Raw genomic sequence first — 18,232 nt, forward strand, 5'->3', positions numbered from 1 at the left:
TCACTTTGATAAAAATTAAGTTTAGCTGTTTGCCTACTTTAAGGTCAACAGGGGGAACAGTAAATTGGTAGCAAATATTCAAAAATTAAAAGAAAATTAAAAGACCAGTTACACAGAGTCTGGCTCAAATATGAGAATCTGTTATATTTAGCTTAAAGTGGAAAAACTGGTTATGCACCAAATGGTTTCATCAGTTACCCCCGTCAGAAATCTTCCTCCAGCACAATAAGTAAACTGTTGATATCAATAGGTCAGAGTAGCTGATAAAAAAATGGCAAATCATGTATTATGCAACATGATAAAGGAGAGAGGCGTTAAACACACTGACACTGTTTATTTTATTGGGAGTGGTTCTATAGAGTTATAAAAGAAAGCTTGGACTTTGAGATGTCACCGTGATTGAACCGTAACGTCACTGTTGCCACAATAAACAAACACCCTAGACACGTACCATCGTATTTGTTTTTTTCTTTTCTTTTTTTTACGTAAAGCAGAAAAAAAAAGATTTCCTTGTAACATGATCTTTAGGTTAGATTAGTAATTTTAAAGGATCTACTTTTAGCATTTTATAACGTGGCTGTTAGGCTGCTGACTCTCCTTTATCTATTTATGAGCATGATGAGGTGTGAGAAACTGGAAATAGAGCAGTTTAAGTAATAAAAATGAACAAAGATATAGTTTAATCAGACTCAATATATTATAACTTTGATAGATGGTTGACCCATCAGTATGGCAAAGTTTATTTACAATAATTTCCCTAAAGGGGCTTTTTCAAAAAATAAGGACTTAACAGCTAGTGGGGGGAAAAAATACTTGGAAATTTTACTTTGAAAGAAAAAAATGTACGTATCATTGTGATGCACTTATTGAAACAAATAAGGGAAGCTTATTTGTTTCAATAAGTAGGCCAAGCATACCAATGCTGCCCTCTAGTGGACTAACAGTATCTGTTTTTTGTTTTTTTTGGCTGTTTAATCAGAACATTATAGCAGCAACGACGTCTAAATGTTTCACATTACTGCCCCAGTCAAAAGTTTACACACACTCAACAGGGGTATTAATGTCATTTAATGAAAGATGCAACACGTAGCTTCCACTTTAATTCAACCCCGATTTAAATGGATTGGTTTCCTGGCTCTGACCAAACCAGAGCGAGGCCTGAGACGACTCAGAACCCCAATTCATCTGTTCCGTCCTCCTGCCTGAACCGGGCCGCCTGCAGTCATCCTCCTACAGCCCATCCCCAGCTGCACACTCAGCTGCTCATGTCAGCAGCACATCAGAGCCTCATGCTGCGAGAAGCACAATTCTGAGAATCAAAGCCAAGGCTACTTCTTTTCTTTTTTTCTTTTTGTCATCCAGAAAGAAAAAAAACAGAAGAAAACATTCAGCAGTTTTGTACTGGTAGTAAAGACATCCTGGTTTTTGCAAAATGTATTTTAAGTGTTGCTGTAATCAGCTGATGGAGTTAAATTAAACCACTGAGACTGGTGGTGCAGGTGCATGCATAATTCATTTATTCTTTTTTCCGCTCATGTTGCATGGAGGATAAAGAACAACTACAAGGCTACGACTAAACTACAGGCACGCAGAGGAGCCTTGGCAGTGGCTTCATTCTTCATCATGCGATTTCTGGGGGGGGAATAAAAAAACAGACAGAAGACATCATCCTTTTGCAAAATGATTTAGAGCAGCAAATGTTGAAACCTTGACACGTTCGTCTCCGCACCTTAGCTCCGGCGTCTCGGCTCTTCACTCGCAGCTTGTTGACTTGAGACTCTGCGATGTCGGCCCTCTCCTCCGCCTCCTCCAGCTCGTGCTGCAGCTTGCGCAGCTTGCTCAGGTTCACGTTGGACTGTTCCTCCTGAAAAAATAAAATAAAATCAGGATCGGCGATGTTAACGTATGAAGGCGACCAAAACCGAAGTGTTCCAGCTTACGGCCTCCTCCGCGCTCCGCTTGTAGGATTTCACTTTCATCTGAAGTTTATCCACCAGATCCTGCAGACGGGCCAGGTTCTTTTTGTCCTCCTCCGTCTGTTCAGTCAGCAGATTATGTTGCTTACTGAGCATGAACGCAAAATCTTAGTGTTTTTGCTCTAATTTCTAGTGCAAATATCTTAGTACACTTTAAATGCGACAAAACGGACTAACAAGTAACTTTTCAGCGAGATGTGGGAGCTTGTTTTAAGTCAGCAATTCCTTAATGTTGATGAAGAAGTTATAACAAGACATTTTTCCCATGTTACAAGTGAAATAACTTACCAGTGGAACCAGGACTTTTTTCATCGACATTAAGGAATTATTGACTTAAAACAAGCTCCCATATCATTCTGAAAAGCTATTTTAAAGTTGGTTTTGTCTTAGTTAAAGCATACAATTTGTGGTAGAAACTAGTTTTTGCAGTGTGGCGGCGGGGTTGACCTGGTAGGTGAGCTCCTTGATGCGTCTCTCATACTTGCGGACCCCTTTGATAGAGTCACTGCTCTTTCTTTGTTCCATGTCGATCTCGTTTTCCAGCTCTCTGATCTTGAAATGAAGGGGGTGAGGGGAAAAAAAAAAGAGGTCGCGTTTATAAATGTAAAAGGTGCTGTAATTTCCAGCAGCACTGTGACGGATGGGGACAGTTTACCCTGGCCTCCAGCTTCTGGACCTGCTTCTTGCCGCCCTTCATCGCTATTTGCTCCGCTTCGTCCAGGCGGTGCTGCAGGTCCTTGATGGTTTGCTCCATGTTTTTCTTCATGCGCTCCAAGTGGGCGCAGGTGTCCTGCTCCTTCTTTAGCTCCTCTGCCATCATGGCTGCGTCGGTGATGGCCTTCTTGGCCTTCTCCTCGGCGTTTCTGCACTCCTGCACGGCCTCCTCCACCTCGTTCTGAATCTGGGCGATGTCTCCCTCCAGCTTCTTCTTCTGGTTCAGCAGGCTGGTGTTCTGGGAGATCAGGATAGAGCGTTAGCTCGCCAGTAGCACGTCTTGACTGACTGGTAACATTAAAAAAATTGTTAAAACAGATTGAAACTGAACATTTATAAAAAAGAAAAAAAAAAAAAAACATTGTAAAGCCATACAGGCAGGTAGAAGGGCTTTTTTTGTGTGTGTTTCAGATTTGAATTGTTTGGAGGTTGAGTAATCTCACATTGTGTTCCAAAGAATGAAGTGAAAAGTGTTGAGAAAATCAGTTCAGAAATGAAAATCAGAAATTTTAAAATGATAAAAATGCAGGAAAAAGAAGTAGCTCTTAAGTTTAGCAGCGAATCATGAGCCTTGAAGCAGAGTGTGATAAGCCAGCTTCGGTGCAGAGCTAGACTCTGGTCAACACAGGAGTGGGAGCGGCTCCATGTTCACTCAACATGCAAGTAAGCCACAGAAAACTTGTTCACTTGTCCAACTGCCTATAAACTTTTGTTCAACTTCTCATTATCCCTCGTGCGCTGTTCCACCCTAAAGGAGGAGCCGAGTTGTGAAGCGTCCCTCGTACCAACATGGGTACAGACTGGACATTTGCTGGCTGGTGTACCTGTGAGTGCAGCAGCTGAACTCTCTCGCTGACATCCAGCAGTTCCTGCTCCGCCAGCTTGCGCCCTCTCTCGGTTTGCTCCACCAGAGACCTCAGCTCGTCGAGCTCCGCCTGCAGCAAGTTGTTGCGTCTCTCCACAATCGCGATGTTCTCCTTAAGGTCGTCGTTGGACCGAAGCGCATCGTCCAGATGTAGCTGCGAGTCCTGTTACGACAAACAATACGTAGATTCGGTTTACCTTCCATTGACAAGTGATGAGCCTGGAATGGAAAATCGAAGCGTCTGTGATGTTGGGTCTGTGACCTTTAGGTGGGCATGGACTCCTTTGAGCTGCTTCTGAGCCTCTGCCGCTTGCCTGTTGGCCTGGCTCAGCTGGATCTCCATCTCGTTGAGATCTCCTTCCATCTTCTTCTTCAGCCTGAGAGCCTCGTTCCTGCTGCGAGTCTCCGCCTCCAGGGAGCCCTGCAGGGTGTCCACCGTCCTCTGCTGGTTCCTCTTAGCCTGCTCCATCTCCTCATCCTTCTCGGCCAGCTTGCGCTCGATGTCCGCCTTCACCTGATTGAACTCTAGTTGCGTTCGGAGGATCTTACCCTCCTCGTGTTCAAGGGAACCCTGGCACAAAAAAACAGAAAGCGGCTGGGTTTCCCCTCAAAGCATCAAAGGTCACAAAGGTGAATGCGTGACGTATCCAACATTTTAATCACCTCGGCTTCTTCCAGAGCCGTTTGTATCTCGGCTTTCTCCTGCTCCAGCTGCTTGCGGATCTTCTCCAGCTCATGGATACTCTTTCCTCCCTCACCAAGTTGCTCAGTCAGGTCAGAAATTTCCTCTGTTTTAGGCAGAATTATTCCGTTTTCTATCATTCAACCATATCGTGTGTATTGTGAAACTTGAATGATGAGTTCTACGTACCTTGAAGGTTCTTGTTTTCGCGTTTCATGGTCTCCAGATGATCCAGAGACTCTTCGTAGGAGTTCTTGAGCTTGAACAGCTCAGTGCTGAGGGAACGTGCCTCTTTCTGAGAACTTTCCAGCTCAGTCTGAGACTCCTCGTACTTCTGCTTCCACTCAGCAAGGACCTGCAAGAATTTCAAGTAACAAATTTTCTCAACAAGCCTTCCTTTTCCCCCCAAAAGGACTCTGCATATCCGCAACGTGTCAGCACCTTGTCAAAGTTTCTTTGCTTCTTGTCCAAAGCTGCAGCAGCCGCATTAGATCTCTCCACATCCACCATGAGATCCTCGATTTCCCCTTGAAGCCTGTGTTTGGTTTTCTCCAGGGAGGAGCATTTAGCGTTTGCAGCTTCAACAGCTTCCTCGGCCTCCTGCAAGCGTTGAGCTAGCTTCTTCCTAAAGGCAAAAACATAATAAAGCAATCACAGCGCAGGCAAAACAAAAGAGAAGGGAACTGTTCTGAAGTCCTTACTTTGCTTCTTCCAGCTCCTCAGTTCTTTGGATGGCATCGGTTTCGTACTTGGTTCTCCACTGAGCCACCTCGGAGTTGGCCTTGGACAAGCTGCGCTGGAACTCGGCTTTGGCCTCCTGCTCCTCCTCAAACTGCTCTCTCAACAGATCGCAGTCATGGCGAGCAGACTGCACTGCATGGGCAAGTGCATTCTTGGCCTTTAAGAAATTGGAATAAAATCAAGTTGTCTTGCTGGGAGAGATTTTTTTTTTGTACTAAAAGCAGAACTTCTTGAAACCGTAGCCTACCTTCACCTCCTCCTCCAGCTGTCTCTTGAGGTCTTCAACCTGCTGAGTGTAGGACAGCTTCCCTCGGGTCAGCTGCGAGACCAAAGAGTCCTTTTCCTCCATCTGCCGCAGAAGCTCCCCTGTAAAACAAAGGCTCGGTCCGCAGATTGTCCTGTGGTTTTTCGATGTCATGAAATGGTGAAATAAAATGGTGATTTTATTTCCGCATGACTGTATTTTGTTACCATTTTCAGTTTGTAGCTTTGCTTTTTGCATGGTGAAATCATTAATGGAGCGCTGGGCCTCCTCTGACTTTATTCTGTACTCAGACATCTGGTCCTCCAGGGTACGGCACATTTTCTCCAGGTTGGTCTAAAGAAAAAGATTAACAAGGTGTCAAATTTAGCATGTTTGAAGAAAACGTGCAACCGATTGATTTCCATGTTCACTAGGCTGTAACAAGATCTCATCTCACAAGATGTTGAGGTAATTGAAACATCACAATATTTCTTGTTGAGGAGACTGCTATGTATGGTTCTGTCCGATGAAGCTGTAACATTAGGTGCCCCAGATTCTCTTAAATCATCTGTTTGGCAACAGTTGGGATTCGGTACATTTTTAATGTTTACACTTTTGAGAGGGACGGGGGCTCTTTGTGTTGCTATAAGTAACATAAACATGGTGCTAATGACTGTTAGCTTAGTATATGGGAGTTTTCTTCAAAATGTCAGCAGGCACTAAACTAAAGACTACTTTCACTAAAGATGCAAAAATACTCAATATAAAAAGTATATACCGTTAAGCTTCTGACTCGTATCTCTGTAAAGTAGCATGAACATGCAATTCAGTAAAGATGTATAGAAATATTTTGTTGCAGGCTTGAAGCCACAGTATGTGTATGAACAATGTGGAACGAGCTAATCCAATACAAATCACACTGGGGAAAACTAGTAGACTAGAAAGCATAGACCAGTTTCTTCATGTAAAGGTCCTTTAGTGTTTCCTGGAACAATGTCTTTTCTAAAGAGTTTCTAAATCACTAACACTAACACTGAAACTGATTTTATTCCAATTTCTTAAAGGCCAAGAATGCACTTTTACACACACACATGTGCACATTTATTTTATTACAAACAAATAAAATAAATGTTTTATTAGTCTTATTTTTTTCTAGGAGTGTCTTACTTTCACTTTGGCGATTTGCTCCATGTTGGAGACCACATCATCCAGCTCCAGCTTGAGCTCGCTCTTCTCCTTCTCCAGCTTCTGCTTGACCCTCTGCAGGTTGTCAATCTGCTCTCCCAGGTCGGCCACACTGTCGGCGTTCTTCTTCCTCAGTGCTGCCGTGGTGGCTTCGTGCTGCAGGGTGGCCTCTTCGAGGTCTCTGCGCATCTTCTGAAACTCAGCCTCCCTCTTCTTGTTCAGCTCGATCTGGGCTGCGGTGGCTCCTCCGGCCTCCTCCAGCCTCTCGCTGATCTCCTCCAGCTCCCTGGCCAAGTCGGCTCTCTGCTTCTCCACTTTGGCCCGGGCAGCCCTTTCGGCCTCCAGCTCCTCCTCCAGCTCTTCAATTCGGGCCTTGATGGAAGTCGCCCGACATTGTTAGAGGCACGGCTAATAAAGAGAAAATGAAGCATAACATGTCTGCTGGAGCGCTTACCTGCAACTCCTTCAGTTTTTTCTGAAGCTGAGCACCCATCGCCTGCTCGTCCTCAATCTTACTGAGTTGCTGGCTGATTTCAAAGTCTTTCCTGCATTCACAGGCACAAACCTTTTACTTTAGACAACTGTCATAAAAATCACATCTGCTGATTTGTAAATTTTACTTTTTAAGCTTCTCCTCCAGCTGCTGTTTATCGTTCTCCAGGTCCATCACATTTTCTTGGGTCAATTTCAAGTCCCCTTCCAGCTTCCTCTTGGCTCTTTCCAGATCCATTCTTATTTTCTTCTCTTGCTCCAGGGATCCTTCAAGCTGAAGCATCATTCCAAACAATTAGCTCACTAATTTGTCTCTAGTCCATCCAAGGTACTTCTCTCTTAATGCAAGAACTCACGTCATCGACTTGCTGTTCCAGCTTGACTTTGGCCTTGGTCAGAGAGTTGACTTTGTCCTCCTCACTCTGCAGGTCATCCAGCGTCTGCTGATGAGCCTCCTGAAGAGCTTTCTTTTCCTTGGTCAACTTGGCAATGATTTCATCCAACGCTGCCATCTCTTCTGTCAGGTTTTTCACCTTATAGGAAGCACACAACATACTACCATGAAGAAGGGAATTATTCCCAAAGCCAAGAATTTGACCAGCGAGTTAGCATGAAATATACCTTGTTCTCAGTGGCGTGTTTTTCCTTTTCCACTTTAGCCAAAGTCAGCTCCAGATCGTCGATGTCTTTCTTGAGCTCTGAACATTCGTCCTCAAGCTTCCTCTTTTTGGCTGTCAGCTCTGCATTCATTTCCTCCTCATCTTCCAGCCGCTCTGTCAGCTCTTTCACTTTGGCCTCCAGTTGGATTTTGCTCTTGATCAATCCTTCACAACGCTCCTCGGCATCCGCAAGATTGTCTTGCTCCTACACAGAGGGAATTAAGCTTGTGTTATATTCTACAGTAGCTCTATGCAACTGTTAAAAATTAAGATAAGGTACTCAGCCCACAGATTGAAATTGGAGCTGTAAATCATTCTTCTCTTGGAGAAGGGTGACCATCTTTTCCTCAAGCTCTTTCTTGCGGGCTTCGGATTTGGCGTAGGCCTCCTTGAGCTTGGTAAACTCCTCTTTCATGTTTGCCATCTCCTTCTCAGTCTCAGCTGATTTAAGCAAAGGCTTGATCTTGAAGAACATCTTCATCCAGGGCCAATTCTTCACACCCATGAAGGCACGGATGTTCCACTGGATCACCAGCAAGGCATCCCTGTGGAGAAAATCAGGATGTTTGAGTTTTATTTGTCAGAATTATGTTTTGTTTTTGTTTTTTTTGTGGTGAAAATAAGCAGTGAACTCCAACCTGCGTTCAACAATTTTCTGGAACTCAATCCTGGCAAGTAGTCCTCTGGATCTCGCCTGAATCCCAGTGATGATGAGAGCTAGACGGTCGTCTCTCATCTCTTCCAGTACACCCAGCAGGCCAGCTTTGAAGAACACCTGATAGTGACAGATTTATTTTATTTTATTTTGTCAAAGGACAGGAAATGTTTTTCTCAATCTGCTCTTAATGGTTTTTTTAATATACAGAACCAACCTTTGTGTGTCCCAGCTTGTACTGCTCATGATCGATATCCAAAGACCCCAAAAGTTTCTCAGCTGCTTTTTTATTGTCAATGAACTGCCCTTCAGGGATGGCACTCGGGTTCAAGATGCGATATCTGAAACGGCGCAACTTTTGGAGGTAAATATGAAAATTTCTAAATGAAATCGTAAGCTGCGAAATTCTATAGTTCTCAGGGTTGTTGGCATATTTGTCTTATTAAACTTCAGGTAACCCAAGAGAAGCATCAGCAACATTGCTGTAAAGAAAGTACCAACAATGACAACTTCTGACCTCAACCATCAAACTTGACAACTTCAACAAATTAGGTGTCATGCTTTGGAACATCATTTATACCCAATTGGAAAGGATCTTGCAAATAACATGAGTTTTTCTTGCCTTTGCTTGAAATCGCCGTACTGAATCCTGTTAGGGAATCCTTTTCTGCAGATTCTGATTCCTTCCAGCACACCGTTACAGCGCAGTTGGTGCATGACCAGAGGGTTCTCCATAGCCCCGGGAGTCTTGGTCTCATTGGGGATGATGCAGCGAACAAAATGAGGGTGAGTTGACCTGAGGTTGGTCATTAGTTTGTTCAGATTTTCCTGTTAATGCAAGTACAGCATAAATAAGGTATTGGATGCAGGATACCTAGCTTTGAAAATGTCTAACGTGATATGTACTCTACCCTGTGCAAAGCAGACACAGTCTGGAAGGAAGAACCTTTCTTCTTTCCTCCCTTTCCCCCTTTGCCTCCTGCATCCTGGGCTGTATGAACATTATAGACATTAAAGTTGAAAATTACTGCTTAAATTAAATGGAAGTAATAATCAGTAAGGTGACAGAGGCCTCACCTGAATCAGCGCCAGCATACCCAGCAAACAGCATAGATAGTAACTTCAGGTTAGACTTCTGATAGAGTCCAACCACAGTCTCATTCAGTGGATCTTTATTCTTCTCCAACCAGTTGCCGATGTTGTAATCAACAGTACCAGCATAGTGAATCAAAGAGAAATGAGCTTCTGGTTTCCCTTTAACGATTCTGGGCTTTTGGAAGTTGGGGCTTTTACCCAGATGGTTGTCATACAGTTTGGCCTTAAATGTCGTGTCACTGGCTTTTGGGAACATACACTCCTCTTCAAGGATAGACATGATGCCCATCGGCTGTTAGAGTAGATTCACGAAAGATTAAACATCAAACACTCTGCAAGTTTAGCATCCCTTAATGTCTATGCACAGAAAAGAAATGACAGCATGAACATGAGCATCTGATCTGAGAATAAATCCTCAGATGACGTCTTGAATGCTCTTAGACTGGATGATGTACAAACCTTTTCAATGAGTTCAATGCAGGCTGCCAAGTCCATACCAAAGTCAATGAACTCCCAGACAATGCCCTCTTTCTTGTACTCCTCTTGCTCCAACACAAACATGTGGTGGTTGAAAAACTGCTGCAGCTTCTCATTGGTGTAGTTGATGCACAGTTGCTCAAAGGTGTTGAACTAGAAGCCATAAAAGCAAATGCAGAGTGAGATCTTTTCTCCTACAGATCGGCTGCCCATGAAACCACAAACCCTCACATCAAAGATCTCAAATCCAGCGATGTCCAACACCCCAATGAAGTACTGCCGAGGCTGTTTGGTATCCAGGGACTGGTTGATTCTCACCACCATCCACAGGAACATTTTCTCATACACTGACTTTGCCAGAGCACCGATAGAGTAGTACACCTAAAAATGGGATGGATGCAAACTGATTTAAACGTGATATTTATCAATTCTGCTGTTACACACACAAAACATAGATGCGTTTTGGTTACCTGCTGCACACTTTGGCCCTTGGTGACCCACTCGTTGCCTACTTTAACTCTCGGGTGACAGAGCCCCTTGATGAGGTCAGCAGAGTTCAGGCCCATAAGATATGCCACTTTGTCCACATCTAAAATTGGTTATTGTGTCAGATTATTACTATTATTCCAATGGGATCAGAGAATGTTTCTGTAGTTACAACGATGTGAAAGTGTACAAACAGACGGCGTCATTGCCTACCCTCTGTGCCGTCGGGCTCTGCTTGTTCTTCCCTCTGCTTCTGCTTGAACTTCATATTTCCATAATGCATAATAGCTCCAGTCAACTTGTAGATGCCATTCTTTTCCTCTTGGGTGAATCCCAGGACGTCAAAAGCTTCCTATTACCAAATAAAATTTAATTTGATTTAGTTTGGAAACTATGTGCAGGGGGATTTCGGCCAACAGACTGCATTTACTTACATCAGTAGCAATTAGCTCATCTGCATCGTTGATGGAGGCTACGGTTGTTTCTCCTTGAGAGATGTACGCGTAGTCATAGGGGTTGTTGGTGATCAACAGCATTTCTGTTAAAGGAGTGAAAAGGTTCGGTTATAAAGACTGAGGTGTTTTATAAGACTTGCATAGTCTTTGTTTGCAGTGTGCTCACCAAGCAGCTCTGGCTTCCTTTGGGACAGAATCTGATAGAAGATGTGATAGTCTCTCTCAGCTTTGAGCTGATAAGTGACACGAGATTTTTCCAACAGATCTAAAAAAAGAAATATGTTATGATTACATTTAGGGTGTCCACAAGAGATCAAGCTAAACTTTAGTCAAAAGCTTTGTATTCTTATGAATATAAAGCTGAAGGTAGTCATTGACTTTCACAAAAGTGACGTGGTTTTACTAGAAAATCGTTCAAGAAATGATGGAAAAATGTTGGACAGCTTTTTATCAAAGCAGACTCACATGTCTCAATGTCAGCTGAGGCCAATTTTCCACTCACCCCAAAGTGAATTCGAATGAATTTACCCTGTAAAATATAATAACACATGCACGCGCGCGCGCGCGCACACACACACACACACACACACACACACACACACACACACACACACACACACACACACACACACACACACACACACACACACACACACACACACAACTTATGATACTCTGTCATTTCTTCAACTTGATGTTTAACTCTGCAGGCTCTCCAAATGCAGCAATAAAAAATAGGAAGTGAGGAAATGTTCATACAAATCTGGAAGAGTTGTCATTTCGGATGGTCTTGGCATTTCCAAAAGCCTCCAGAGCAGGATTGGCCTGGATGATTTGATCTTCCAGGGTTCCCTGTGTGGAAGTACAAGGTTTAATCACTGTAGCCGTAGATTTTAGTTTTTTTATTCTTTATAACATTGAAGGAATAATATCAACCTTTTTCTCCTGATTTGGATCTTTCTTTCCAGAGACAGCCGCAATGCTGGCAAAGTACTGGATAACCCTTTTGGTGTTTACAGTCTTTCCTGCACCAGATTCTCCACTGCGCAGATAAAAACATATAGTATACATAATAAATATGATATAAAGGTTAAAGAAATCAGCTTGAAAATATAATCAAAGCAGCTTTGAGTACCATATATAACTTACGTGATGAGGATTGACTGGTTTTCTCTGTCTACGATATCAAACAAGATCTGTGTTAGTCCATTTGTCTTTTAATATCTGGATAATTTCTGACATTCTTTTCTAGCTGGAACTCACCCGACAACATATACTGGTAGGCGTTGTCAGAGATGGAGTAGATGTGAGGAGGAGCTTCACTCCTCTTCTTTCCTCTGTAGGCGTTAACCACCGATTTATCGTACACCGGCAGCCACTTGTAAGGATTGACGGTGACGCAGAAGAGCCCTGAGTAGGTCTGACGCCAGAGACGGACAGAAAACGTATGACATGCTGTGAACGTAAAGTTGAAAACAAGCAGCTTGTTGATGTTTGTAGCGATTGCTCACATAGATCATCCATGCCGCGTAACGCTCTTTGAGGTTAAACAACACCGCGGGCTCATGGAGGAAGGTGAACATGGCCATGTCTTCGATTTTATCAAACTTTGGCGGGTTCTGGGGGTGGACATCTACCTCCTTAACCGTAACAGTCTGTAAGACATTCATCACAGCAAATATCTCTGTTCAAATTCATTTAAGATCCACTAAAAGTTGTTGGGTTTTTTTGTTTTTAACCACAACCATTTCTCCAGGTTACAAATGTACATTTGCGCCCTGCTTACCTTTCCAGTTTCAGTTTCAACGGTGACTTTGTCCCCATCTCTGCTGGTAACTGTGGCTTTAACATACTCCACTTCGGGATCGGGCACGAAACAGGCCCTCTTCATGTCAAAAGGTCGCGTTTGGGCCTCCAGTCGCTCCTTGTCGGATTTTCTCAGGAAGGACGCTGCTGGCCCAAACTCCGCCATTATGGCATCACCTGACATCTTGAAAGCTGTGGAATGTTGGGGTTGGATTTCAAAAGATTTAGGCAGTGGATTACTTTTACTCTCTAAAGAATCCAGAGAAGTCCCGAACCTAAATAAAACTAAACTAGAAATGTGTTAAAAGTCACTTCTCAACTACAATCTTTTTTTCTTCTTTAAAAAATTTCAGAATGATAGGACATAAAGATGTGAAGACTAATTACCAGGCAAAAACTATTGCAACACAGAACTGCAAAGAAATTAAATGCAAATTTCAAATACAACCATCCCTAAAATACTAGTTATTTGGTAGACTGACTGATCGATTATTCAGCTGATTGGTTACTTAATCGGTTCATCATTTACTCACTGTGATCAACATTGTTTCCCATGATTCCTGCTCTTATTGCATCAACAAGTCACACTTGCTAATTTAATTAATTTCACATATTCAGTGTTTATTTGATCATTTTCTTTACTCTTAATCTTCATTTCTCCTATATTCCTTTAGCAGCACTATTGGTTATTGTTGGTTATTAAGATTAGTAGCGCTGTTGTTATTGACTTTTCCCTGTTTACGGCTGAAATAAAACTATATTATTATTATTATTATTATTATTATCATATGTGAAATATAGACTGCTGCACCAAAAACTAGACAGGTGAATTACCCTAAAGTCATTTATTTTCTATTGGGGAACTTATGACCTTCTTTACCTGTTTGATGCTCCTCTTCTCTTTAGCTGACTTGTTCTGCTGGATGAGTCTTTAAAAGGTGAAATGTTACATCAGATTTTGAGTCACTGACAGGATTAGTGATGAAATGATGGCGTACTGACCGGCAGGTGTGCTGTTTCTGTCCTTTGCTGCTGCAGCTTCTCTGGATCTCCTCTTTTTATACATCCAGTAGGCAGTGCTTTGCTGAAGCAGCTCCCCCCCCCTACAAGGACAGAGCAGGAGCACAAAAGGGAACATCTGCATTTAGAAATAAGAAGGTGTGGACAGTCATAGCTGCCACGTTTCTATTGGCTGTTGCATGTAAAGACTATCAGAAGATTCTAAATCAGGATCTATTTCGGTCCTGACCTTCTTGAAAGATGGAAGACAAAAAAAATAAAAAATACTGAAATCTCAGAAAAGATTCCTGCCCAACACTGAAGGCTGAGTGGTATCTACGAGACAAATTTTCAGGATTATTTTGTCTAAAATGTGCAAAATATATATATATTTTTTTTGCTGTTACAAATTCTTTTGCTGATTAACTCAATAAATATTTGCTTGTATGGGGGAAATGTGCAGAAAAAGCCATGTTGATGTTTTCTTACAGTTTTTCCAAAGCGGAAAAAGAACCTTTCACTCACACTACAATAAGGTTGAACATCACACTGTCAGAGTCCCTATTGTCAGAGGATTCAACTGTCCTGGAGGACAAAGATAACCTTGTGAATACTTTGGCTTGGATTCTTTCTCGCAGACCTTCCTTGCCTCCCTCTGGACAGTGTGCCCTCCTCTGTCCACAATAAAAGGTTGGGTGGGACAGCTGCCTGCTCGCAAAGCTCTCCGTACCGTGCTGGAAATAAATACATTCACCTCAGACGGGATATCCACCACCTTCTCAGTGAACTCCGTATCATTAGTAGCAGGATCAATGCTGATAATAAGCGTCACGTTAACAGAAGACATCTTTAAGTCAGGTGTTTATTGAGCCGACCACCTTAAGACCCCCTGAAGAAGCACACGAGTCCCTGTGACACCGAGGATTTCACACGCTGGGAGTTCAGCAACCTCGTGGGTCTCGTTAATTGGCTGTCTGCTCCTTGTGTCGCACTCCTCAGCACACCGAGGCTCTCATTCTCAGCTGTCTTTTGTCCCTTTCACGGATTTCAACAACTAGCTTTTCAAGCCTCTTCAACCCTTCTATATGCAGCCTGTATGCATGCTTCAAACCGATGCAGAGGCTGAACATTTAGGGCCAGTTAAGAGTTGTTTTGTGAATAAACGAGACAGTTTGTCTTGGTCTGAGTCTGGCATATTTGCAGCAGCAATAGGAAACCTGTAGAAATTTACGTTCCTTTTAGATATTTGTGAAAACCGTCACTGAGTCCTGGTAGTATGAGACAGATAATCTGTGAAAGGACCACAGGAGGAGTCAGAGGAGCTCGATTTTTCCACAGAATTTCTGTCTCATAATATACTGTAAGTAGACAGTGAAGGTTTTAAGAAATATGTAAAAAATAATAATAATAATAAAATAACAAAAAACATTTTTATAAAAGTTACATACCACACCTTTAATGCACACATCTTAGATGAATTTCAACATCCTTTCCATAAAAGTCTGGTATTCATTTCTATTCTTAACTCTGACACCCCTAAATAAAATCCGCTGCAGCTGATTGCACGGTCAAATCCATCATCTGAAGATGGAAAAGACTATGGCACAACCTACTGCACTGGACAAGTAGGGAGAGCATTAATCAGAGAAGCAGCCATTAAAGCTTCAGTCCTCCAAAGCTCTATTAAAGCTTTGGAGGACTGCAAACATCCATAGCTCAGGTGGAGAGCCTGTTGAAGGGGCTCTAATTAGTCTCCTACTCCATAAACTTGACTTTAACTGAAGAGTTCTGAAGAGGAAGTAATGTTGTTTTTAACATCTTCTGGCACTAGTGCTCATTATTTAACAGGACAGGAAATGAACTGAGAGGGAAGAAGGGCGCAGACAGACAACAAAGGTCTCAGGTCAGGGACTGAACCCTGCACTACTGCTTTGAGGACAGCATAATATGAAAATTCTCATGTAGAGTTTGCTATAAAGGGCAGAGGAAACATGTAGATGGGTTGGATCTGGTCAGCTAATACAGAAGCAAAGTTTTAGGGTGCAAAGAAAGCCAACGCTGCACCATTATCACCATGGTGACTTCTGGTAGGAACAGCATCATATTCTGGGAATGCCTTTCTTCAACAGGAAGTTACACTTGTTAGGAAGATGAATGTAGCTGAAAAGAGCTGAGACTTGAGTGGAGGTTCACCTTGCATCAGAAGATGAAAATTAAGTAGTATCAATTAAAACACACAGCAGGTATCTATTTAAAAATATGTGACATGTAAGTACAGTTACCTTATTAAAGTGTATTAAACTACAGTACTTAACGTTGGGGGTTAATGGACCGGCCCCATTTGCCAAAGGATAATGCAGCAAATTGATTTAATCCCATTTCAGGGTCTAGTTTTCTTAAATAACATCAGCACACACCTTGTGACAGTCCTCTGGGTGTCAGCCAAAGGATTCCTGAGCATAATGCCTTAAAAAAACAAAAAAGACTTAGAGGCGTTCTGGAGACCATGTTGTCTTTTCGCCTCCTTTAGCTGTGAGATGAACCACGTGACTTTGACAAAGCCAGTGCAAATGTCAATGGCGCACTGAGACGGAGAACAAAGGCCGAGTGGCACAGTGTCACACAGCAGATAAATACGGCTGCCGGCCCGGCTCGCGAGACTGCTTCCCTGTCGTTATCCTCAACATTAGTTGTGTTTTTAAAAAGAAAACCAGTTTCACCCTACATTCTGAGACGTTTTTCCCGTTATGTTCACACTTTCCAACCAAAGGCGACAACAGAGACGCAGCTGTCGCCGGGGGGGTCGCCGTACACCGTACACGCCCCCGGGCTCTTGACAGCTACTTCATGCCGTAACTGCACACTGACCGACCGCGCATCTTGTTGGACCCGCATTGTTTCCTTCCATTTAGCCTTGAGGACAAAGATAAACCTGTGAAATAGTTTCAGGATTCCTTCTGTCGAGCTTAAGTGAACGAAGGCGTCATTCGTCCTCCTCCGCTGTAGCAACCTTTGTGACCGCGCGCGTGCGTGCAGATAAAAATAACACCTCCATGTTTGTTTTGGAAGCTGAAGATGGTTGTTTTTTTTTTGTTTTGTTTTGTTTTGTTTTGTTCGTCTCCGTCATAATTTATTACTTAATAAGACAGCTTTTTTGTTTGAGTGAGTTAAATCGTTTTAAAGTTTTCTTCCCTTTTTCTAGCCCCAGTACAGAGAAGATAAGCTAAGGTAAATGTTTAAATTCAGAAGTGTTGACTGTCAACTCAAGGATCAAGAGAGTTATTTCTTCGCCATGCAGAGTGTCGGCCTGCCTGGAGGGTGATAATTTGTCTCAGACATGTCTGGAGAAAGAATCTTCTACTCCAAGACCTCTGCTCTGTTTAACAAGCCTCTTTCATCACTTGATAGCTCACAGACACTTTGAGACGTCTTTTAACTTCCTGTCTGCCTGTTACCCCTCTGACAGAAGTGTCTCTCTTTCAGACTTATTGTTCCTGACATATTCCTCATGCCAGCAGCTTTCTTTCTCAGCTGGGACTTGTACAGCAACCTCTATTGTCTCTTTAGGGCAGCCATTTGCACGCTGGTGCTTTGTTTGAACCAGCAGGAAGGTGAGGGCAGAGGTGTGCATGTGGGGGATGCAGCGTGTCGGTGGGAGTGGTCAGGTGGAGTTCATCGACTGAACGGTTTCTCATGTTATGATTAAAACCAGTGTTTAATCTGATTCTGCGATGGTAGTGACTAAATATATTACATTTTGCAGCATTTCTTCCAGTACATCTTGAAATATCTCCACTGTGTTCTGGGGGATTTGTAGTGTTGGTTGTAATGTCACATCATATTTTGCATGCAGGTCCAAATTTCAACTTTTGGTCTTGTTTGTGTATATTCCCTGTTCAAATTGGATGCTTTTTCTTTACGAAAACGACCTTTTTAACACATCTTTTCACATCTTCTAATGCATTTGTGGATCACATGACAGAGTTGTCCCATCAACCCGAGCTGTGGATTTCTACAGCTCCTCCAGTGGGCCTCTCAATTTGTTTACCAACAAATCTCTGAGACCTTCACAGAACAATCGGATTTATTTTGAGATTAAATCAAAGACTGTTTACTGATTATAGGTGACATCCCAAGGCAATTGCTTGCATAGGATTGCAATCAAGGGTATCAGAGTAAAATGGGTTAAACAAATTTAACAAATTTTGAATTATAAAATATTTAAAAGCCTAAATGTGCAATTTCCTTCCACTTTCTCCACTGATCTATCACATAAAATCCCCCCTCCCCCCCATTTTTTGTGGAAAAATGATGGGGCTACTTTTCCTGAACCCATGGTAACCTTCATTTTGTCCGCTCAGCGTTACACAGACCAAGATGCTTAAGGTAACGTGCGCAGCCTCTCTAATAACGTGGTTGTGTTTTGCAGACGTATGCCAGCCCGTGTCGGCCACCTTACCCTTGTCCGTCTCTTCGCCGTGTCTCTGATTTCACACCTTCTGTTCAGACGAGTCGCTCTAACCTTCAGGCTGGAACATACCGGTGTGTAAATCCATTCTCAGCTGTCGTCGCACCGTCTCCACGGCCAACATCCTTTGTCTTCAAAGACAGGCCGAGTCAGGTGGCACGAACAAAGCAACGTCTGCCCACCTGTTGCCGTCTTAGGGGACATGAGATTGGGGGAAGTGAAATACTTGAACA

The 18,232-nt window shown here is 42.9% G+C and overlaps 1 protein-coding gene across 1 annotated transcript; it reads right to left on the reverse strand.

The window, feature by feature from the left end:
• Positions 1 to 1,494: 1,494 nt before the first annotated feature.
• On the reverse strand, positions 1,495 to 13,791 carry LOC106909044 (myosin-6). Its single transcript, XM_088001483.1, has 38 exons — positions 13,413 to 13,791; positions 12,513 to 12,724; positions 12,238 to 12,381; positions 11,990 to 12,146; positions 11,876 to 11,903; positions 11,663 to 11,768; positions 11,486 to 11,578; positions 11,192 to 11,255; positions 10,893 to 10,991; positions 10,706 to 10,809; positions 10,485 to 10,623; positions 10,256 to 10,374; positions 10,017 to 10,166; positions 9,768 to 9,938; positions 9,291 to 9,600; positions 9,125 to 9,204; positions 8,836 to 9,041; positions 8,431 to 8,554; positions 8,197 to 8,333; positions 7,848 to 8,103; positions 7,521 to 7,763; positions 7,256 to 7,432; positions 7,028 to 7,173; positions 6,862 to 6,952; positions 6,390 to 6,779; positions 5,450 to 5,576; positions 5,226 to 5,344; positions 4,939 to 5,135; positions 4,679 to 4,862; positions 4,427 to 4,592; positions 4,219 to 4,343; positions 3,818 to 4,126; positions 3,515 to 3,718; positions 2,632 to 2,928; positions 2,424 to 2,528; positions 1,941 to 2,036; positions 1,730 to 1,864; positions 1,495 to 1,632 (listed from the first exon to the last, which is right to left on the reverse strand). Exons 2-38 carry the CDS (start codon positions 12,714 to 12,716, stop codon positions 1,612 to 1,614), a joined length of 5,823 nt encoding a protein of 1,940 aa, XP_087857609.1. The 5' UTR covers positions 12,717 to 12,724; positions 13,413 to 13,791; the 3' UTR covers positions 1,495 to 1,611.
• Positions 13,792 to 18,232: the final 4,441 nt, after the last annotated feature.

This window comes from Poecilia mexicana, unplaced genomic scaffold (assembly GCF_051168715.1).
Source record: "Poecilia mexicana isolate PSO_F unplaced genomic scaffold, ASM5116871v1 scaffold_20, whole genome shotgun sequence".
Taxonomy (NCBI): domain Eukaryota; kingdom Metazoa; phylum Chordata; class Actinopteri; order Cyprinodontiformes; family Poeciliidae; genus Poecilia; species Poecilia mexicana.